Source organism: Carassius auratus, chromosome 36 (genome assembly GCF_003368295.1).
Source record: "Carassius auratus strain Wakin chromosome 36, ASM336829v1, whole genome shotgun sequence".
Lineage (NCBI taxonomy): Eukaryota > Metazoa > Chordata > Actinopteri > Cypriniformes > Cyprinidae > Carassius > Carassius auratus.
Genome location: NC_039278.1, coordinates 16,470,411 through 16,492,535, shown reverse-complemented (window position 1 = coordinate 16,492,535; position 22,125 = coordinate 16,470,411). Strand labels below are relative to the sequence as shown.

General features: G+C 32.8%; 3 protein-coding genes across 3 annotated transcripts; 2 read left to right on the top strand and 1 right to left on the bottom strand.

Moving 5' to 3' along the window:
* The first annotated feature begins 1,658 nt into the window (after positions 1-1,658).
* LOC113055428 (transcription factor HES-5-like) lies at positions 1,659-2,710 on the top strand. The gene is made up of 2 exons (XM_026221740.1): positions 1,659-1,811; positions 1,906-2,710. Exons 1-2 carry the CDS (start codon positions 1,755-1,757, stop codon positions 2,308-2,310), a joined length of 462 nt encoding a protein of 153 aa, XP_026077525.1. The 5' UTR covers positions 1,659-1,754; the 3' UTR covers positions 2,311-2,710.
* Positions 2,711-5,989: 3,279 nt separating this feature from the next.
* LOC113055430 (transcription factor HES-5-like) lies at positions 5,990-7,051 on the bottom strand. The gene is made up of 2 exons (XM_026221741.1): positions 6,862-7,051; positions 5,990-6,767 (listed from the first exon to the last, which is right to left on the bottom strand). The coding sequence occupies exons 1-2, from the start codon at positions 6,916-6,918 to the stop codon at positions 6,363-6,365; spliced, it is 462 nt and encodes a 153-aa protein (XP_026077526.1). The 5' UTR covers positions 6,919-7,051; the 3' UTR covers positions 5,990-6,362.
* A 6,302-nt stretch (positions 7,052-13,353) lies between these two features.
* Positions 13,354-14,224, top strand: LOC113055714 (transcription factor HES-5-like). Its single transcript, XM_026222102.1, has 2 exons — positions 13,354-13,456; positions 13,546-14,224. Exons 1-2 carry the CDS (start codon positions 13,406-13,408, stop codon positions 13,912-13,914), a joined length of 420 nt encoding a protein of 139 aa, XP_026077887.1. The 5' UTR covers positions 13,354-13,405; the 3' UTR covers positions 13,915-14,224.
* Positions 14,225-22,125: the final 7,901 nt, after the last annotated feature.

The window sequence follows — 22,125 nt, the reverse complement described above, 5'->3', positions numbered from 1 at the left end:
GCATCTGATTGGTCCATTGCAACAGGTGTGCGCGTGGAGAGACATGTGACGCAGATGACGCAAGCACGGCGCTGTTTTAAAAAATTAACGGTCAACTCCAAAATAACGGCTTTGTCGAGTTTGACAAGCCGTCGCTCGGATATCCACGTTGTTTCGTGAAATAAATCTCAGATGTTCGACTGCGTCTCTCAGCGTCTTTACCACAAGAAACGTTCGAAACTGCGTAGAAAGAGGAAGAAAGTTTTAATGGAAATGAGGTAACGTTAACTAAGATTTGAAAGGTCATATTGCACTTAATTTGTGGTTCTCAGGACCCTATATGCTCTCACAGCCTTGGTTTTGATTGACCGGTGCCATTATGTGAATATTTAAAGACAAAAAGTGTGTGACTGTGAAGTTGAGCGGTTCACTGTAATTTTACCAGAGCTAACGGTCATTAGCTCAGGTTACGCGCATAGACTGTAGGTTACGCGCTATACTGGCAGCCAATCAGAGACCAGCACGAGCTGCGGGCTTTAAAGTCGAGACGGCGCTTTAATATCGGCCCGAGCTTCCTTCCTCTCCCGCTGTGGGTAAACACTGTCACGGGCCACTAAAAGTGTGCCTGACACCTGCGAGCATGTCCAGTAGTCCTGACAAGACCAACAAGTTGGTGTGAGGCAATAAAAAGACTCAGACACGCGCTTCAAACAGAGAGAGAGTCTTGATCCTTGAGGGATTACTCCCAACCTCAGGTTCCAGTTTATTGCATCTGTCTGTTACAGAGGTCTTTTACAGACATGCTGATTTCTGGATGTGATTTTAACGATTTAATCTGGAAATGCATGGATTAATTTAATTTAAACATTTAATTTGATCATAAAAAATATCAAATTTAATTTGACTTCTTGATAGAAATCAGTTAAATAATATGATAAAATGCCACATCAAAAGATTTATCAGTAACAGACATTATTATTATTATTGCTAAATGTACAGTTTAAGAATATTCCTGAGATAATTTAAAATATCTTATTGGTTGTTAGTTTTACTAAAAATGAAATATTGTGAATATTTACAAAAAAATATAGTAAAATTAAAATATTCTAGCACTTTAAAAAGTTTTTAAACCAATTAAATCAAGATTTTGTCAATTATACACACACACACACACACACACACACACACACACACATATATATATATATATATATATATATATATATATATATATATATATATATATATATATATATATATTCTTTTTTTTTTTTTTTTTTTTTTTTTTTTTAAGTTATATTTAAGTTACTTTTGAATAATTAAACCTGGGTCTCATCTGAATATAGCCATAGAGGCTGACTGGTGCTAAAAAGAACAAAGAAAGAAAATATATTTAATTCCCAGCACTGGATTGTGTTAGTTAAAAATAAAAGTTTGCATCAAAAATAAATGTAAATGCATGTACATCTTCAGTATAATAACGTATTTAGAGCATTAAACATTCAATTTGGTTATCAAACGACTGATTGACTAGTTGATTAATTGGAAGGAACTAGATAAGGTAAATGTAAGTCCTGTAGGATTTGTACAGCCAGTGTTTGATTTGATTTGTGGAGGACGCCTCAGCCACTGGCCTCTGAGTGTGGGAAAGCTAATCCTGACTGGGACTCATGGCTTTGTAATGCTAATGAGCTCCTATAAATAGAGGAGCACGACCCTCATTCCCAACACAACTGACTCGCTCTCCTCAGAGAAACATCTCTCCGTCTGAAAGAATGGCTCCGAGCTACATGACTGACTACTCCAAACTCTCCACCAAACAGAAGCATAAAGTAAGTATTTCTCACATTTGAATCAGTTATTTCTCTTTAGTTCTGCTATGAATTCTAAAGGACAGAACTAACCGAATCTCGTCTTCTCCAACAGTTGAGGAAACCAGTGGTGGAGAAGATGCGCAGAGATCGCATCAACAGCTGCATCGAGCAGCTCAAATCCATGCTGGAGAAGGAGTTCCACCAGCAGGATCCAAACACCAAGCTGGAGAAAGCCGACATCCTGGAGATGACGGTGGTTTTTCTGAAACAGCAGCTGCAGCCCGAGACCTCGGCTCCACAGAAAGCCCACTTTGACGGCTATTCCCAGTGCTGCAGGGAGACCGTGAGCTTCTTATCTGGAAACTACGAGGTGGACGCTGTACGTCAGCATCTGAACCACTGCCAGGAAGCCCAGAGATCGTCTAAAGACCTCGCTCACGTGTCTCCAGCTTCCCATCAGATCATCAAGGTGAAGCAGGAACCGAGCGCTCGCAGACCTCTCTGGAGACCCTGGTAGATGAAGAAAGACTTTGACAGAAGAACTAGATGGTGGTTTTACCATCTCTTATGTAATAGGAGACACCTCCTTTTCGCTTCTACCTAGTTTGTAGAAGAAAATGGGTTTCACAATGTGAAAGTCTAATCTTATACAGAGGATTATATTCTGATAAGAAGTTTATTGTAAAACACCTCTGTAGTTTTCCTCATGGATGGACAATAATTTGTATAAATCTTCACAATGAAGAGTCGATAAGCATCTGTTTAACTCCTGTGGAGTCTAAGTAATTATTTGCAATGTTTGATTTGCAAATGTAATGGTTTCTTCTTATGAAAGATGTGAATTTTCCTTATTTCCAATTTGTAGTCATACATATCATACTGTTACATACCAATAAACAACTTGAAAACCAAAAACATTCCTGCTCTCCTTTTTATTTTATTTATCGGAACAAATGCTTTGTGTTGCACATGATTAATGGACTTTTGACATTTAAGAAATTATTTTAACAAACCATCACCACATTTAAAGTTGTCAAGTGGTGCCCATTTCAGCTAATAGGATTCCATTTACACTTAATAGTCAAAGAATTTTCCAAAATGACAGTAAAAAGTTAGCATTTACATTTATGCATTTGGCATGCACTTTTATCCAAAATGATAGGCATTCAAGGTACACTCTCAGGGGAAAAAGGCACTAAACCTGGTAGTGTGGTACTTTCACCTTTCAAAAGGTATTAATATGCACCATTTAAGTAGTAATATGTAAATTTTAAGTACTAATACGTACCTTTAAGGTACTAATATACAACCGTTAGGGGTAAAAACAAACTTTTGTACCTTTTTTTTCCAGAATGCATGAATTTTATCAGCCTTTTTGCACAACATTTTATGTGCAAAAAGCCTGATATTATCCATTAGCCAGTCATTGTTGCAAACTACACTCCTTTTCATTATTATGCAATAATGAAAAATGTTTTATCCCTTAACCTACATTGACCTATTAAATGAGTATAAAACCGCATGCCAGATTTAGCAATATCTGTATTCGTCCCATGTGTCCTCAGTTTTAATATCTTCATGCCTCTTAAGCATTTTTTGAATCGTCTAATAAGTAGCATGCATTAAACCAGACTTGGCTGAGTTTGTGAGAAAACTGCGCAGGGGCTTAATGTTGGTGTTCGTTCTTTGAAACGCTTGATAATAGCTGCTGTGAGCTGTCAGCTCTGGTTTCATCAGACAGCTGGTGTGGCCGATGGAGGGGGGCTGTGTCGCCCATCGAGTGTGGGGCTGGCTTCTCCCAGGATTTCCCACACCCGTGACTCTGGCTCCCGTTTCAGATCCGACATTAAGGAAGTGTGCCGTGCTAAATCATCCATTAGGTATGGTGGTGTGAACCCTGACCCGTCCCTGCTACTGCCCCTGATTCAAACCCGAGCCCCCTGGGAAACAGCTATTCACTTGTTGTTTGAGTCTACTTGTTGCAAACTTGAAGTGGCGTATTGTTATGGGTCATGTGAGTTAAAAAAGTTCTTTGTGCTTTAGAAACTATTTTTCTACAATGTTTTATTGTGACTTTAGAACAACCAACAATGACAAATATTAAAAAGGATATAATAATGAAAAATAAAAAAATGAATAAAAATACAACAAAATAAATAACCATGATAGGTTAGCTATGCATTTAGTATTCCATCTGAAGTATTTAATTCAAATAAAATATTATTATATTAAATGCAACTGGTGTAGGAACAAATTTCACTCAGAACTTGCTGGTAATTTTCACAATTACAAAGTAAAAGCAATTAATGCATTGAATTAAACAATTTATTTTTTAAGAAAGGTATAAAGACTTAAATTTTCTTGTAAAATGTACTTCAGTAATCTTTTTATGTTTTATTGACAACTTTAAAAATAAATATATTTTTACATTGTATTTTATATATATATATATATATATATATATATATATATATATATATATATATATATATATATATAACAATTAAAATCAAATTAAAAATATAAAAACGTTTAAAAATAAATATATATAAATAAATTATAAATGATATATATATATAATTTTAATGGCCATTTCAATTAAAAGAAAAACATAATTATGTTCAGATTACTTGTACAAATCTGACAAAAAATTAATTTCACCTAGTTCAGAACAGAATTATTTGCTGAGACTTGGGTAGCAGTATATCAAATGTTGACACACTTTTATTTGAAACACATGCCGCATTTTATTGGACTGTAAGGTAAATACAGTAGACGTCAGGGTGGCCATGTTCCTCTGCTGAATTTACAGAAGCGGGAGGCTTTTGGTCTCTGAGGATGTGAGGCGGTGTAATCAGGAGACGACACACCTCTAGTGAACACACACACACACGTATAAACACAAATAGTGGCTGTTAGATCCCCTTTCAGGATCCCCCTCCTCCTCCCGTCCAGGTCCAAGCTGCTGATGTTATCAAGTGTTACAGACAGCCTCGTGATTGGCCCATGAGTGTGGGAAAGCATCAGACGCTTCAGACCCATGCAGACAAAGCATTGTAAATGGAACGTGCTTGTGTGTCAGCACTCCACACTCCAGCATGATGTTTCTCAGCGATTAAATAATATTAGTAGAAAAAAAAAAAAAAGTCTGGTGTGCTAACCTAGAATTTTTTTAATGACACACAAGTAATATGTCTATGTATATTCATTGCTTTCTAAAGCATATTTATTACATATGATTATAAAACAAATTTTGTACTAGAATATAAAACAGAATGTTGAGTAAAAGTTTCAGCATTCTTGCATAATTAAAAAGGTTTACTTTTAAATGCATAATACTTAAATTGTGTTTCTGAGTTTGGAGGTCAGCAACTAAAAAAATTACTAAATTAGTTACAACATTAGACCTTCGATATAAAACTATCCAATTATTTAACATTTAATCTGATAAGATAAACTCACTGTACCTAAAAGTTAATACTTGTTATTTTAGTATTATTTATACTCTATACTAATACTTTTGTAGTTTCTTTTTATATTTTGAATTGGTTATTATTTTTAGTATTTTGCATTGTAATTTTATACATGCAAATTGTTAGTTATTTTGTTGTTTTTGTCATTATTATTATTAATATCTGTAAGTCGCTTTGGATAAAAGCATCTGCTAAATGAATAAATGTAAATGTAATGTAAATGTAAATAACAATAATAAATATGACTATATAGTTTTTATTAATATTATTTCAGTTGTATTTATTTATTTATTTTTTTTACATCAAGTTAAAACTAAATGAAGATGAGAAATGTTGCCTTGGCAACTAGCTAAAATAAAATTTTTGATTTTTTTTTTAATGTTTATTTCAAGTATTTTTTTTTTTTTTTTTTTTTTTTACTGTAGTTAACTATAATACGCCCCGATATGCAATGGTTTGCATATGAAATATATTTGAAAAATTTCACATTTTAAGTACTGATAACTCTTAATTATTATGTAAGATTAATAATCTTTCTAAAGGATTTATTAATTTTTGTGTGTTCAACTATGACCTGATATACATCTGATGCATCTAAATATTTGCATTCCTACATTTGCTGTGTTTTTAGCATAATATCTCTGGTGAATGTTTATGTGGTGACTTTTTATCATTGCTATCTATTAAGTACAATATAGACATCAATGAAAGAATGAATTCAAATGCTTTTTTAGTAATTATTTGCTTTTATTAAAAGCAGTACCAGACACACAGTGTCCACAGTGTTTCAATGCACCAAAAGGCCATCATAAGAACAAATATTGTTTTTCTGTAGCCTTTACAAAAGGCTGTATCAAATGAACATCCATCAGGACCAGACAAACTCACTGTTTGCAAGCCAAACAACATTAGGATTAGAAACAATAGCCTTTAGAGAGATTCAAGGCAAACGTCTTACAGATCTTATTAAGAATAAAACAGTTGAAACTTCAATATGAAGCATTTGAAATCAACATAGAAATGGAAATGTGTATCTCCTACAATAAAAGAGATGGTAAAACCACCATCTAGTTCTTCTGTCAAAGTCTTTCTTCATCTACCAGGGTCTCCAGAGAGGTCTGCGAGCGCTCGTTTCCTGCTTCACCTTGATGATCTGATGGGAAGCTGGAGACACGTGAGCGAGGTCTTTAGATGATCTCTGGGCTTCCTGGCAGTGGTTCAGATGCTGACGTACAGCGTCCACCTCGTAGTTTCCAGATAAGAAGCTCACGGTCTCCCTGCAGCACTGGGAATAGCCGTCAAAGTGGGCTTTCTGTGGAGCCGAGGTCTCGGGCTGCAGCTGCTGTTTCAGAAAAACCACCGTCATCTCCAGGATGTCGGCTTTCTCCAGCTTGGTGTTTGGATCCTGCTGGTGGAACTCCTTCTCCAGCATGGATTTGAGCTGCTCGATGCAGCTGTTGATGCGATCCCTGCGCATCTTCTCCACCACTGGTTTCCTCAACTGTTGGAGAAGACGAGATTCGGTTAGTTCTGTCTTTTAGAATTCATAGCAGAACTAAAGAGAAATAACTGATTCAAATGTGAGAAATACTTACTTTATGCTTCTGTTTGGTGGAGAGTTTGGAGTAGTCAGTCATGTAGCTCGGAGCCATTCTTTCAGACGGAGAGATGTTTCTCTGAGGAGAGCGAGTCAGTTGTGTTGGGAATGAGGGTCGTGCTCCTCTATTTATAGGAGCTCATTAGCATTACAAAGCCATGAGTCCCAGTCAGGATTAGCTTTCCCACACTCAGAGGCCAGTGGCTGAGGCGTCCTCCACAATAGAAGAGGCATCAATTATTTCATGGTTAACTTGCCTCAGGGCTCCCACGGCTTCCACACACCCAACACAACACACACAGCCAGGTTTCTGTACTTTTATTACCTGGGAACATCAGCACACTCACTGATAAGGCTTCTGCAGACATATGATCATTTCCCAAGGGATGTAAAGATTAGACGCAGCACACCTTATCAGGCAAAGACAGATGCTAGAAAACAGCTGGCTGGTAGAAAAAATGATTATTATTATTGATTGATTTATTTTTAGCAAATGATAATGAGCACATAATATGTAATAGGAAAAACGAGCAAAAATATCTATCTAAATATAAAGTGTTTAATTGTGTTTTAATATTATATGCATACAAATGCACACAATATTATAATGTCAATTGTAAGATTTAATAAAAATATGCAATAAAAGGTTACAATCCTTGCTTTTTTAGTGCTTATTTTTTAATTATTGTAAAGTAAAAGGAATAATACATATACACTACAAAATACAATAAAAATGACAAATATATCCTGTAAAACTTCTGTCTGGAAGAATTTTATTATTATTTAGGATTTTCTACTTTAAAATGTCATATTTAATCCAATGTGTTTGTGATTTTTGTAATCTACTATAATTTTTTTTCAAAGGGAACATTTCTCAAAGTTTATCCAACAGAATGTGTTTATCAGAATAAAATATACATTTTGTAATATTTTATACATACATGCACATTTATATACATACGCACACAACTTTTTTATAAATAATATTTATAATACATATTTTTATTATATAATTTTTATGTAATAAAAATTTAGTTTAATAATTTATATATATAAGCTGATGGGTCTAACGAACTCTAAAGCGTTTCTTGAGTCTTCACACACTCTGACTGGAATGCATTCACTGTGAATGTCGATTAAGCACAATTATCCCGTGCTCCCAAGGATGGCACACTTCTATTGTTCCGGCCCCCCTCCCACCCTGACAGAGTTTTGGGTAATAAATGGACAGATAGTGTGGGAACCCCAGGCTGGATCCTGCTCACACGTTCTTGAGTCAATAGATGGAGCCCCTCCTCTGTCAGGCTTTGAACCCGCTGCTCAGATCAGACGCGTGTGTGTTCTCACCGCTCGCTCACATCACCTGCTCCTCCACCTCACATCTACACCACCCATCCAGCACACGTCTCCATCAGTGCATGAGCATGTGCCCTGACATTGACCATTTGATTGGGAAGAATTCTGGAAAATTGCATAGTAACGTCATTTAAATAACCCAAGTGGCACATTTTCATAATAATAATAAAAATACAATGATTAAATTGAATAAAAAATATGAATTGAATAAAATTTTAAAAATCCTTGCCTTCTGTAAAAATACTGATAAAAGATACCTTAATAAAATACAATGATAAAAATCAGGGAATACAATTTGAGAACCCTTGCTTTTGGAAAATTCTATTTATTTAAAAAATACAATATTTTGTTGTGAAGTAAAATTAATAGATAATAAAAATTACAAATATAAGTACTGTAAGATAATTAAATTAATAAAATACAATGACAAAATAGTATAAAATTTGAATTCAATAAAAACAAATCATGCTTCATTTTTGGAAACAATTTGAATTTACTTAAAATTTAAATTTATTTGTAACTTTATTTCACTTATTTTTTTTACTGCATTTTATAAACCCATATATATATATATATATATATATATATATATATATATATATATATATATATATATATATATATATATATATATATATATATATATACACACACATACATTTAAAAAAAAAAATTTTGGTACTCAGATCATCAATGATATCAATGGCCACCCAACGCCAGATGTTTTTGGAGGGAAACTTGCTCTTATATTCTTCTGTTGTTTTCTGTCTTCTTTAAGACTCACATTTCCAAACAGTGACCCATACTGACAGATGACACTGGTAGTTTAATGACTAGCCTGCATTCCACCGTAGAGCCTCTCATCATTCAGAGGAATATAATAAGACTCTCTCTCTCTCTCTCTGTCCAGCTGCAGGTCTCTCCAGAGTGGAATGTGTGAGAGCTCTGGTCTGTGTCTGCTTCCCACACTTCAGGCCGCTGATCCAGCACGCTTCATTATTCCCGCTCTCAATAGACCATCTGGTGCTCTGCCTGCGCACACAAAGCTTCCCGCTCTCCCTCACGCACCTCAAAGCCACAGGTACGCTTTCACTCCTGAGGAGAGATTGATCTGCACACAATCCCACCAACACAAACAAACACGGACTCATGTGTGCAAAACACGCTTCTGCATGCCACAGTGTATTTATACATGCAGATAGACATGCACTGATAGCCTCTCATACACAACAGGCTGAACTCCAAATGCAGGAAGACTACAAGATGTTTTCAATTTAGAGGGGAGAATTTCTGTCAATATTTAAATAATAATAATTGTTTTTAAATGTTTCAGATGAATTCTTTTTAATATAAAATTATATGTTTTAATAGTTGTTATTAAACTGACATTTTTATAAATATTTTAATAATAATAATAAATATTTTATTTATAGATTTTTATTTATTATAAGTTGTTCAGTTTATTAAAACAGTTAAAATAAATTATTATTATTTTTGAATAGTTTTAATATTCAAATATTTAAGATTATGTTTTTTCAGTTTAATTTGCTGAATATTTTTATTGATAAAAAACAGCTTAAAAGGTTCTAATTATTTTTCTTATACATATACGTTTTTAAAAGTTTTAATAAATATATATTTTTTTAAATAATACATATTTTTATTAAATATTTGTATTCATTAAACATTGTTAAATATTATGTTTCATTTATTAAAAATAAATAATTGAACACTGTCTTGCTTTTGAAGAAGAGACCAATTCACCAATTGTTTTCTGACAGTATAAAAGGGCTGCTTTCCTGTTTTTCCCTCTCTTTTTAAGTTTTAATGACCACAAACACACTGGCGAACTCAAGGGGTTTCAGCGGGGCAGAAGGTATCAGACAATGTCACAGTTTCACACTCTAACTGCTTCTTTTCATGCGTCTGAGCTGTGAATGCCAGAGCATGTGACGCTGGAATGTGATCGAGACCTGAGTTCCTGTCCGGAGAGGAGAGGGGAGGTTTATATGAAGAGAGGGACACTTCACACTGGGCACACAGCACTGAGCATCTGCTTCCCTCGCTGTGTGTGTGTGTGTGTGAGAATGAGAAGAGTGTTGGACAAGGGGGCGCCCACATTCAAAGACCCTTTTGCAGAGCAGGATGAATGTATTGTGGCTTTATCAGTCAATTTTGGCGGGAGATGGGAATTGGTGTGGGAACAGAACTCGGGGTTAACTAACCCAAGGCACCTCCTGATAGACACAGAGAACAAGAGATGCACTTGTTCATTGATCAGTTGCTGCACTGAAGAATTACATTTTGCATTTTGAAAAAAGATTCTGGCATCGAAGGTTCTATGAAGAACTTTTAACATCCATGAAACGTTTCCAATACACGAAAGGTTCTGTATAGTTGGAAATGGTCCTTTAGATTATTAAAATGCTCTTTACACTTTACATACTTTTAAGGATTAATGTTTACTGAAAGGTTCTTTGGGACTTTTGGAGTCTTTATTTTTAAGAGTTCCATTTTACAAAAAGTTCTTTGTAGTGGAATTTCTTTTTATTTATTATTTTTATTTTTTTTAAATGCTGAATAACTGTTCACGAATGATTCTTTGGGAAACCAAAGATGGTAATTTTTCCACTTTATTTTCTATTAACACCTTCCCTGTCAGCATTTTTTTTTTAAAAGTTGCCAGCCACCACCAAAATTTGTGATCATTTTCTCAAAACTTTTATGAATATCTGAACATGCAAAATGTCAAAATAAAGTAATATATATATATATATATTTTTTTTTTTTAGCTTGAAGTCATCAGTTCTTATAAAACACTAACTTTTTAATAATCTAAAGAACATTTTTTCCACTTTAAAGAACCATTTGTGCCTCATCATGGATGCATCGATACTAATAAAGACCCTTTTTTATTTTCAGAATCAGAATGAGTTTTATTGCAAGGTATTTTCACACATACGAGGAATGTGTAATCGTGACAGAATGACAGCGACAGAACACAAAACACATAATAAAAGAATAAAAAATACAAATAAGTCGGTAAGGAATGACAATATACAAATTGACAATTGTAGGCAGGTATATTACAAAAAGCAGTTGTGTAACAACAAGCAAAATGTAAGTATACACTAAGTATGTGTGTTAGATAAATGTATGTGTATATAAATATAAATAGTGTAGTGTGTTTGTGTGCAGCAAACCAATTCAAGTGGCATTTTGCAATATTATTTTAATGGGCATTTAATCTGTGTAAAACATATGTGCAATAAGTCAACAGACTGTTTGCTCACTAATTGCTTTAAAATAACATTATAGGAACCCGAAGCAATTTACAACTGCACAAGTGAGCCAAGTGAACCTCACATGAACCTTGCATGTGAAAAGCTGGACAAAACGCCTGTCAGCGCTGGGCTTTGCTGAGCACACTTTCCCGCGCACAGGAGCCAGCTGCGCCTTTTGAGCTCTTCAAAGTCTAATCCTGGAGCCTGTGTTGTCCCAACTTTCCCACAGCAGCTCTTCAATGGGGCCCAATAGAAGTGTGCCGCTCTCCCCAGCGCATTAGTAATGAGCTCTCAATGAGGCAGCCTGTCCCGCTGGGGTACACCGAGGAATGATTCATCCTAAAGAGCCACACTTAACCATCCTAAAATACTCCTTCATCTCAAATATCAAGTGGGTACAGAACAAATGTATACATAAAATAAACAGAAATATGCACATATCCAACTTACAGCATGAAACAATTGTATAAAACAAGAAAAAACTAAAAAATACTAAGTATGGCTACACATTTGGTCAGCTGTAAAATAATCATTTAAAATCTGGAAAATAAAAAAACGTGCATTAAAATTTTACATTTTCATATGTAAAATGACATTCCAACACATACAATTAAAAATAGTAAATATCAGTGTTTAAGGCCAACATTTATATATTCTCAATATGTAAATTGTCAGTGCAACATAAAAGAATGATATTAAATAAATACTATGAATGGCTAAACATGTGGACACCTGTTAAATAATTATTTTGATAATGATTAAAATAAACATTTACTAATGCATTATTACAATCAAAAGTTGTGCTTGTTTAACATTATTAATGCACAAAATTAACATGAACTAACAATGGAAAACTGTATTTTCATTTAGTAACATTAGCATAAATATATAATGAATACTGTAATAAATTTACTGTTCATTATTTGTTCATGTTAGTTAATACATTAACATTAACTAATGGAACCTTGTTTTAAAGTGTTACCAGCAACTTTAATATTCTTATATGTAAATTGGCATTTTAACAAATACAATTATTCCTCCCAATATGTACAACATAAACACTGATATACAACAATCTAAAACTATATATGAATGGCTTATAGTAAAACGTGGTCACTGTTAATCTGTAAAAATGCTCTGCATCTGGAAAATATACTAATTTTTAAAATGGCAACAGAAAACTAAATTTAAAATAATATGCAAAAATGAACATGCATGTAATAGAAAGTGTGTGGTAAATAAATATATATCAAACCTCCATATACTTAAGATATGTAAAAGAACCAAAAATTTAATATTAATCTAAAAATATTTATATTTTGCACTTCCTATCTTTTCAATTTCAATTGAATTCATCATCAATTCATCAACTTTTTTTTGGAGGGAAAGCATGTGGTAAAAAAAAAAAAAAACGTATAGCAAGCATTAAAACACTACTGATATATATGCACTGACGTGTGTTGATTAAGAACTAAACATCTACTCATTGTTAGCCTTTCATATAATTGTTCAGAATCTCGTCTGAAAGAGATTTTGAGCGGGAAGCGTCTGAAAGTTCTCTAATCTCTATTCACTGCATTGATCCTCCAGTTTCCCGCCAGCACAGCCATGCATGCTGCCAAAGGCTCGTGCACTCCCGCAATTTCACGCTTCCCATTTACAGCGTGCATGCACACACACACACACACACACACACACATGCTCCAGCTGCTTGAGTGCGCACCTCTATTGTTTCCCAGCAATCTAATTTAAACTTTCCCTATTGAACTTTGAGCCGCGTTCTGATTGGCTCGAAAGTGTGAGAAACAGAAGAGCACGGATCAGGACATATATAACAGATATAACTTCAGCAGAAGACACACACTCGATAAAGTGACAGCAAACATACTGCAGAATGCAAGAATGGCTCCCACTGTCTGCAAACTGACTCAGACTGGACAAGAAAAAACTAAAGTAAGTATTGAACTTTTTTAAGAACTCAGTTCCATTCCAAAGCAAGATTGTTTACTTCACGATCCATTCTTTTTTCTTTTTTTTTCCAGGTGAGGAAACCAGTGGTGGAAAAGATGCGCAGAGATCGTATTAACAGATGCATCGAACAGCTTAAGGTTCTCCTGAAAGCCGAGATAAAAGCCAGCCAGCCCTGTGCTAAACTAGAGAAGGCTGATGTTCTGGAAATGGCTGTGTTTTACCTGAAGAGCAACACCTGTCCGAGCGTGCATGCGCAGAGCTACACGCACGGGTTCTCCAGGTGTACAGAGGAGACCGGGAGATTTATGGTGCAACAGAACGCCAAGCCAGTTTTAAAGGGACAGTGTGACACAACACAGCGAGCCAGAGTAAGCGTGGAAGACAGCTGTCAGATCACATCAAAGAGCAGCGGAGAACATGTGCTCTGGAGACCCTGGTGATCTACAGAGAACAGACTGTTTCTCAAAATAAGTCAAACACTTTGTTTTTATAAAACGTGGATGTAGACAGCAGCTGTCACGACGCAGAGAATGTACCAGTCTACCCCATACCTGAGTCTGAGAGCACGCATCTATTGCTTTACTTCACCTGTGTGGAGATGAACTTCATTTACATATTGTAAACATGAGGACTACGACTCCTCAGTAGGTTTCTGTTGAAAATGAGCTTTTTAATGAGGTCTGTAACCTTTAGAGGTGTTAAATGCATCATACTGATGACAGTCTCAAAAATAAACTAAAGTTACACACATTTCTGTTTATGGTTTAACTATTATCATAAGTTTTTTTCATAACTTGAAATACTTTTTTATGAAAGTTGAAGTTTTTATGAAGTTATACAAGTCTATGGATTTTTTTAATTAAAAAAAAAAAAATTATGAGTCATAACTTGAATGCCTTAAACCTTTAATTAATATTAAAAGCTCTAAATTTAATAGTTTTCTTAATGGTTTCTTAACGTTATAACTCATACTTAAAGCTAATAATACATGGTTTATTTATTTTTTAAACGAGGCTATAAACTTGAGTAGGCTACTTAAAAAAAAAAGTGTATATATATATATATATATATATATATATATATATATATATATATATATATATATATATATAACCCTAAAGATTTAATTTACAAATGTTTCTGTTTATAGTTTATTCTTAGATGAGGTCATAACTCGAATGACATGAAAACCTCAAAAATAATGTGAATTGCAATTGATATCAAATGCACTAAATTTAAAAGTGTGCTGGTCTTAATGAACAATTATTCAGCAACATTTAAATAATAAAAGATTTTACTTATGAAAAGATAACTATGGAAGTCAATGTCTACTCCCAATATCTTAGTTTGAATTCAATGGAAGAAACAAACTCATCCAGGTCTGGAACATCGTGAAGGTGAGTAAATGATGACAGTATTGTAATTTTTGGGTGAGCTATCCCTTCAGTTCTTCTGATTACACTGAGATGAGGAGAAGTGTGTGTGAACCACAGCCTAGTAAGACCTGAGCAATAAGAACAGTTTGTTCTGTAAATATGTTTACATCTTTGCTATATTTTTACAGAATTATTCTGGAACTCATTTTTTTCTTCCTCTTTTTTTTCTGGAAAAAACTAAACAAAAACACCGTTTTCTGTTTAACTGAAACTGACTTATTTAAAAATCGTTCCTTGAAATGAATGTTAACAAATTAAATAAAGTAAACTTGTTTTATTTCAGCTTGGCAATATTTCCCATGTACCAAAATAATTAACTAAAATAAAAATAGATCAATAAAATGATAAACAGAACAAACATAGGACAAAAACTAATAAAACAAACACACAAAAAACAAAATCACACAAATAAAATCAAAATATTAAAAATAAAACTCACAAAAATTCTAATTTATAACTGCAACTATAAATATGGAAAAATAAATCTTTAATTATTATTATTAAGTGCAGGATATAGTAAAAAAAAAAAAAAACTATGCAGACTTGTTGTTAATTTTTTTTTTTAAATTGAAATAAATCTAAATAACGAATATTGATTAAAAACTAATCAAAATGATGAATGTTGCCTTTACAAATAATTAAAATAAAACAAGTCAAACTAATACAATTACTAACACCAAACTGAAACTAATATAAAAATGACAAAAGCATAAACTTAAACTGAAATCAGAAAATACAAAAGTAACATCTAATTCAGATATTAATTAAAACTTAAACTTTAAAAAATAACATGGAAATTTGAAATGTTGCCTTTAGTTAAAAATGTAAAATGAAATAAATATTTAAAAACATTAAAAATTGACCAATAAGTATATTTTTTTTAATAAGTTAATAAGTTTAATAAGTTATTTTTTTTTAATCAAAATAATTGTTTCTTTCTAATTTTAAGCAGTCATTTACAGCAGGTAAGAGGTGTGAATTTTATTTTAAGCAAAGAATATATTTTGAGATGCGTATTTACTGATTTTGACTTGTTGATGGGTTTGGGTTTACCTGATGCTCTGGCGCCACCGAATGGTGCTTGAGCGTTTCTCAAGGCCTTTCCTGCCTCATCAATAACCTGAAACAAGCAACTAAATGTGTTTTAATGATGTATGATTCCAGCGCATCTTCCAAAACATTTCTTTTGAATTGCGAAAAAAAACCAATGCATTTATCTTAATACGTTTTTTAAAAAATAATTGCTTTTATTTTTTTGAAAAAAAAAATAAAAAAAAATAATAAAATGTAAATTAAAAATAATAAAACTCAGAATTGAGAGATATAAACTCACAATTACAAGTTTAGATCTGCAATAGTGAAATAAAAACAATTTACCATTAAGGAAATTCTATAAGTTTTCAGCTGTCAGTTAAAACAATGCACTATCTTCACCAATTGTTAAAAATGTATTTAAGAAATATTAATGCACAAGTCAACATTTTGTGTAAAATTATAAAAATTAATTGTAGCCCCCCCCCCCCCCCCCCCAGGCTACATAAGAATGTTTTAACATTTCTGTATCACAATGTATAGACATAAAAAATTTACATAATGAGAATGTATTATATTTAATATATGCATTTGAGAATGTTAACTTTAACATAAAGTTGGGTTTTTATGAAAGGTAGATTTAGGGCTGGTGTAGATCGAGTCCATACTATAAGGAATTTTAACATTTTATAAAACATTCTTTATTATAATTTTTAAGATGTTGTTTTTATGGGGTCCAACTAAAGTAGTCTGTCTGCAGCCGAGCAGCAGTGAACACAGTTGTTGTGTGAGCAGGAGTAAGATGAGTATGACACACTGTATCAAACAGAATTACTGAAGAACTTCTGGAGGCTGGAGAAAGATGTTATTGTTGTTCTTTCTTCTCTCAGGACGCCCATGAGTTCCTGATGGTTTTCTCTGCCCGTCTTAAAGAGGAGGGTGAGCTTCTGGCCTCAGTACACCTGTCCTGTAGCTTCCAGAGTAGCTAAAGGAGTCCAACTACCTCTCTCCAGTCATCAGTCCTCAAGGATGCCTCGTCGACAGACACCTGAGCGAGGTAATAACTTGTGTTCTGGTACTTCTGGTCATGGGCTTTGACATCACATCCTCAATGCTCAAGATGAAGAAGCGACTGGACGCTCCAGAAGAGTCTTCAGTGTCCTGCGACACAGGTGCAGGTCAGTCCATCAAACATCTGCCCTCTGCTGGACACTAACATGAATACATATTAAAAAAACATCTGCCCCCTGCTGGACACTAACATGTATACATATAAATAAAAAACATCTGCCCCCTGCTGGACACTAACATGAATACATATTAAAAAAACATCTGCCCCCTGCTGGACACTAACATGTATACATATAAATAAAAAACATCTGCCCCCTGCTGGACACTAACATGAATACATATTAAAAAAACATCTGCCCCCTGCTGGACACTAACATGTATACATATAAATAAAAAACATCTGCCCCCTGCTGGACACTAACATGTATACATATAAATAAAAAACATCTGCCCCCTGCTGGACACTAACATGAATACATATTAAAAAAACATCTGCCCCCTGCTGGACACTAACATGAATACATATTAATAAAAAAACATAGATAGATAGATGGATAGATAGATACTTGATCATACTTGATGAACGTTCCAGGAAACATTTAATAAAATAGTAATTACGAAACGAAAATTGGACAATTTTACATTAAAAATAAATGTTCAAATAACATTATATTTTGAGTGAAAATAAAGTTAGTAGAATGCTGTGCAAAACGTTTTTGTAACGTTCAAATAATGTTATAAATAGGACAATATGATATTATTATTAAGTAATTAAATATTTGTATTACTTTATCCTTATTTATTTTTAATAAAATGTTTATAATTTTTTGGCTGTGCTTATTTAATGATTTAAAATATTTTTATTATTATTTTTAAATATTATTTAAATATTACCAATGTTCATGAAATGTGTATGAAACTTTCCTTGCCTCGCCTACAAAAATCTAATAAACTAATATTTTTTTTATAGTAAATAAAAATGTAAATCATGAAATTCATAAATTACAAAATACAAATTAAAAATACAGATAATTATGTTCTCTGTGATTATTACATGTTAACACACGCTGTACATTTATGGCTTTAAAAATAAACACTAATTAAATATGGTTTTCTCAAACAGAATCATTACAAACAAAATAAAAAGGACGTCGACAAAGCAAATGAATCAATTCAGTTTATTTATTTTTTTGACCCCAGCACCAAATACATTCATTATTTTGAAACATACACCAGTAGCTCACACACCAGGAAAATTCATTAGCAGCAAAAACAATAATAAAGACAACATAAAAATGTTCTCATGTACCTATACTGATCATTTCTGATGTCATTATCATCAAATAAAAAGAGAAGGATTGAGGCCACAGATCTTGTTAAAATCAGAAACGGAAACCCTTTCTTCTTTCAGTAAAACCGGCTGATGCTGGTATGATGATGATGGGGGTCTAATGAACTGGTGTTGCTTTATAAGAAATTACAGATTCAATTCAAAAGTAATTGTGCAAAGTAATTGCACTCAGCTTGGCATTTGGGCAAAACCCGGCTTTGCAGATCAAAATCTGAGCTCATACGGTCAAAACCCAAGAGGATGAAAACATCTGACTTGTTTCATCTTCTGTCTGATGAACTAAATATTTTTTTTTTACTAATGACCGCATCTGATATTCTGTACATTCACTGATAAAGGCAAATCTTGATGTGAATGCAATTCATTAACCGTTCTTAACTCTTTGTGTGTTCCGCTCATTTTAACCCAGAGAGGATTTTCTTTTTCCTGAAAATCCTAGGTATTGATTTCGAATTGGACTAAAATTGACTGACCTTATCTCACAGAGATGGTGTCACAACTTAAAATCTACTATAACAAAAATTTTTATGTTAAATTTTGTAGTTTTATGCTTGTAGTCTTCTTCAAAAATTACCGTCTTACAAAAAAAAAAAAAAAATCCTTAGAAATTTCCTCTCGTTATGCTATGTTATTACCAAATATTGTATTCAGTCTTTTAATTAACTTGTTTTGCTTGAATTAGAACAGGTTTGAGCTAATGTACTTGTTTTGGAGCAAACATTGACAGAATTACCCACAAATAATACTTTTTTACTTAAAAACTGAGGTGAATAAACTCAGATGACCAGTCGGTTCCTAAAAAGAAACACAAAACCTGATTCCATGATTCAGTAAGACTGGGTTACATTAAATCTGGATTACTTAATCAGATTCCAGAAATTATGTATAATGCAGTCAGGTGACTGTAATTATACAGGCCACACAATTTGTTTAATTTGACAATTTTATGATTTAATTAATTCACCTCAAGAACCTTGGTTTGTAAGTAATCTACGCAGCGCTGGAGATTAAAGCTTAATGAGAGATTTACAAGCAATTTTTAAAATGCTTTTCATTTTTAAACGGGAACGCCAATTAAGGTAAGAAAACAGCATATTTGATTTAAAGACAAAGTGTTAGGCCTGAAACTATACTCTATGCAAATATGAGAAGTCAAATGCTACACAAACTCAATTTTGTGTTGTTGTGTTTTGAAATGTATCAGGTATGTTTCTGGCTTTATGCTTATGATAGTTTGCACTATATGACCCCATCATTGCAGAAATTGTAACCTACATTTGTTGCCATTTTGTGCTTTCCTTTAATTTACAAAAACACAAATATGATGACGGCATTACTTTCTCATCCAGTTTCAGTTCATTCTGAATAGAAGCACTTCTAAAAGATGTTGACCAACTCATACTTTTGCTTAGGATACTTTACAGAGATAATTCTCACTTTTTTCTATAAAACGCCATGAACACAATGGAATTAAATAATAATAATAAAAATAACATAACACTTTTTTTCAGCATATTATTTTGTGTGATAATTCACCTTGTGATGCTGGCATTTTCCCATTTGTTTGTTCAAAAACCATTCAATTGGTTTTGAAAAGAGACATCTGACCCATGTTATGGATTCAGATTCAGACAAACAAAATAGCTTGATTTTCACCATAAGCATGAAAAAGTAGGCCAACATTGTTTCAAAAGGCAAAGACTTGTATAAGTGCATGTTTAATTTTGCCGGGAAAAGCATCCAAATTAACCCCAGATATCCAGAACATTATAAAATCAGATGAATTTTATATATTATAAAATTCAAAAGCCAGATTTTCCAATCTTTGATAAATTAGGAAATCAAGTACACAAACTAAATTGCAAAATTTACAGATGATTTGATCATATATGATACCAACTCGAGCTAAATTAATATATTGTAAAATTAATAAACACAAATGATACCCACCAACTTATATACTATAAAATATATATTTTTTAAAACCCATATTTTGACCTTATAATAACATCATAGAGCTTATAATTAAATCACTGATTAATTTAATAAAAACAATTTTCCCATATTTCAGAATAATAAGGAATGTACACTACAGGTCAAACTTTTGGAATAATTCATTCTCTTCTGCTCACCAAAGCTGCATTTATTTGAGCAAATATCGTGAAATATTATTAAAATTTAAAATAATAATTTTATGTTGTAATATATTTTGAAATATAATTTATATCTGTGATCAAAAGCTGAGTTTCCAGCATCACTCCTCCAGTCTTCAGTGTCACATGATCTTCAGAAATCAGTCTAATATGCTGATTTACTGCACAAGAAACATTTCTGATTATCATCAATGTTGAAAACACTTGTGCTGCTTCATATGTTTGTGTTTTGATGAAATACGGAGCAGGAGAGACTCTCAAAAACATTTTAAAAATCTCAATTCTTCCAAACATTTGACCAGTAGTGTATAAAATGCTAAAATATAAGCAGCCAGAAAAGACCATTATATGAACAAACCATATCCATTAAAACAAACCTGAATCTGTATGGAACAGTGGCCATTGTGAGGGCTTAATGCCAAAATTAAAATTTCGTAATTTTTGCATCTACATATATTTATAGAAATGGGTATAATTTCAGATACACCCAACATGGTCTATATACAATCAAAACCTCCACCTGAAAACTCTTCTAATGATATAACCTAACAAAGAAACTGCTTAGACATCAAGAAAGTCCTCATACAATCAACAAAATATATATCTGATCATTTCCCCCATGATCATGATGAGTGCTTTAGAAAGAAGTGGAAATGCAGTAAGGCCATTCAAAATGAACCTGCGATGTATATATAGGCACATAGTTCTTTAATATTTGAGATATTGATGTGTGTAACCCTTTAAAAAGCTGCAATCATCATTGGTTGGTGTTTAAAATGATGGGACACTGTTCCACAGATTCTGCCATTCAGTGTGTAAACATTAAAACATGTGAACGTAGTACATAACACATCAAATCAAACCCAGCTAACAGGGAACGTTTTGCTAATGTTCTGCCAAGGTTCTTTCAGTAAAACAGACATTCTTTTTTTTCTGAAATGTTTCAGTTTTTTAAAATGTTACTATTTGTTTCGGAAGGTTCAGAGAACATTCAAAAGTAACATTTCCATAATGTTTGCAAAATCAGAAAATGGAATGTTCTTTTAACATTCGCACATCCAGAAAAAAAAGAAAAAAAGGTTTTAACCATCTGGAGCTCTTCTTTGGACAGGTAAAAAAAGATCTAATTATTATTATTTTTTATTTCAATTAAATTAATGGACTATATTTTAATCAAATAATGTTTTTATTTCATATTTTGTATTTTTAGGGGATTTTATTGTGCTCAATTATATGGTATTATATTTATGCAGTAATTATAATCAATTTATTTACCTGTTAGCCAGTTATTGACCAAAGACCTGAAAATTACATTACATACGTAAATCTTGAACGCGTAGGAGCACAAATTTTGGTCTCTTTCTAAAAAAAAAGGCACTCCATAGATATTTCTGAAGTGAAAAACAATGAAAAATGTTAGACTTTATTCTTACAACACATATTTTCCGAAACATGTTTTACTTTAAAAATGCAATTTAATTAAAACTATAATTTTAAAGAGGTTATGTTCCATTTTTGAAGTTGATCTTACAAAAAAAGAGCTTTTAGTAAGATTTTCTTTGAGCGCAGTACCAAACGTCTCCACTAGATGAATTTCGCTTCACATTC

Bases quoted from the DNA above. Each gene is read 5' to 3' on its own strand.
- LOC113055428 (XM_026221740.1), top strand. From the start codon at position 1,755: ATGGCTCCGAGCTACATGACTGACTACTCCAAACTCTCCACCAAACAG. The intron at 1,812-1,905 runs GTAAGTATTTCT...CTTCTCCAACAG, and splicing joins CCACCAAACAGAAGCATAAA to TTGAGGAAACCAGTGGTGGA.
- LOC113055430 (XM_026221741.1), bottom strand. From the start codon at position 6,918: ATGGCTCCGAGCTACATGACTGACTACTCCAAACTCTCCACCAAACAG. The intron at 6,768-6,861 runs GTAAGTATTTCT...CTTCTCCAACAG, and splicing joins CCACCAAACAGAAGCATAAA to TTGAGGAAACCAGTGGTGGA.
- LOC113055714 (XM_026222102.1), top strand. From the start codon at position 13,406: ATGGCTCCCACTGTCTGCAAACTGACTCAGACTGGACAAGAAAAAACT. The intron at 13,457-13,545 runs GTAAGTATTGAA...TTTTTTTTCCAG, and splicing joins CTGGACAAGAAAAAACTAAA to GTGAGGAAACCAGTGGTGGA.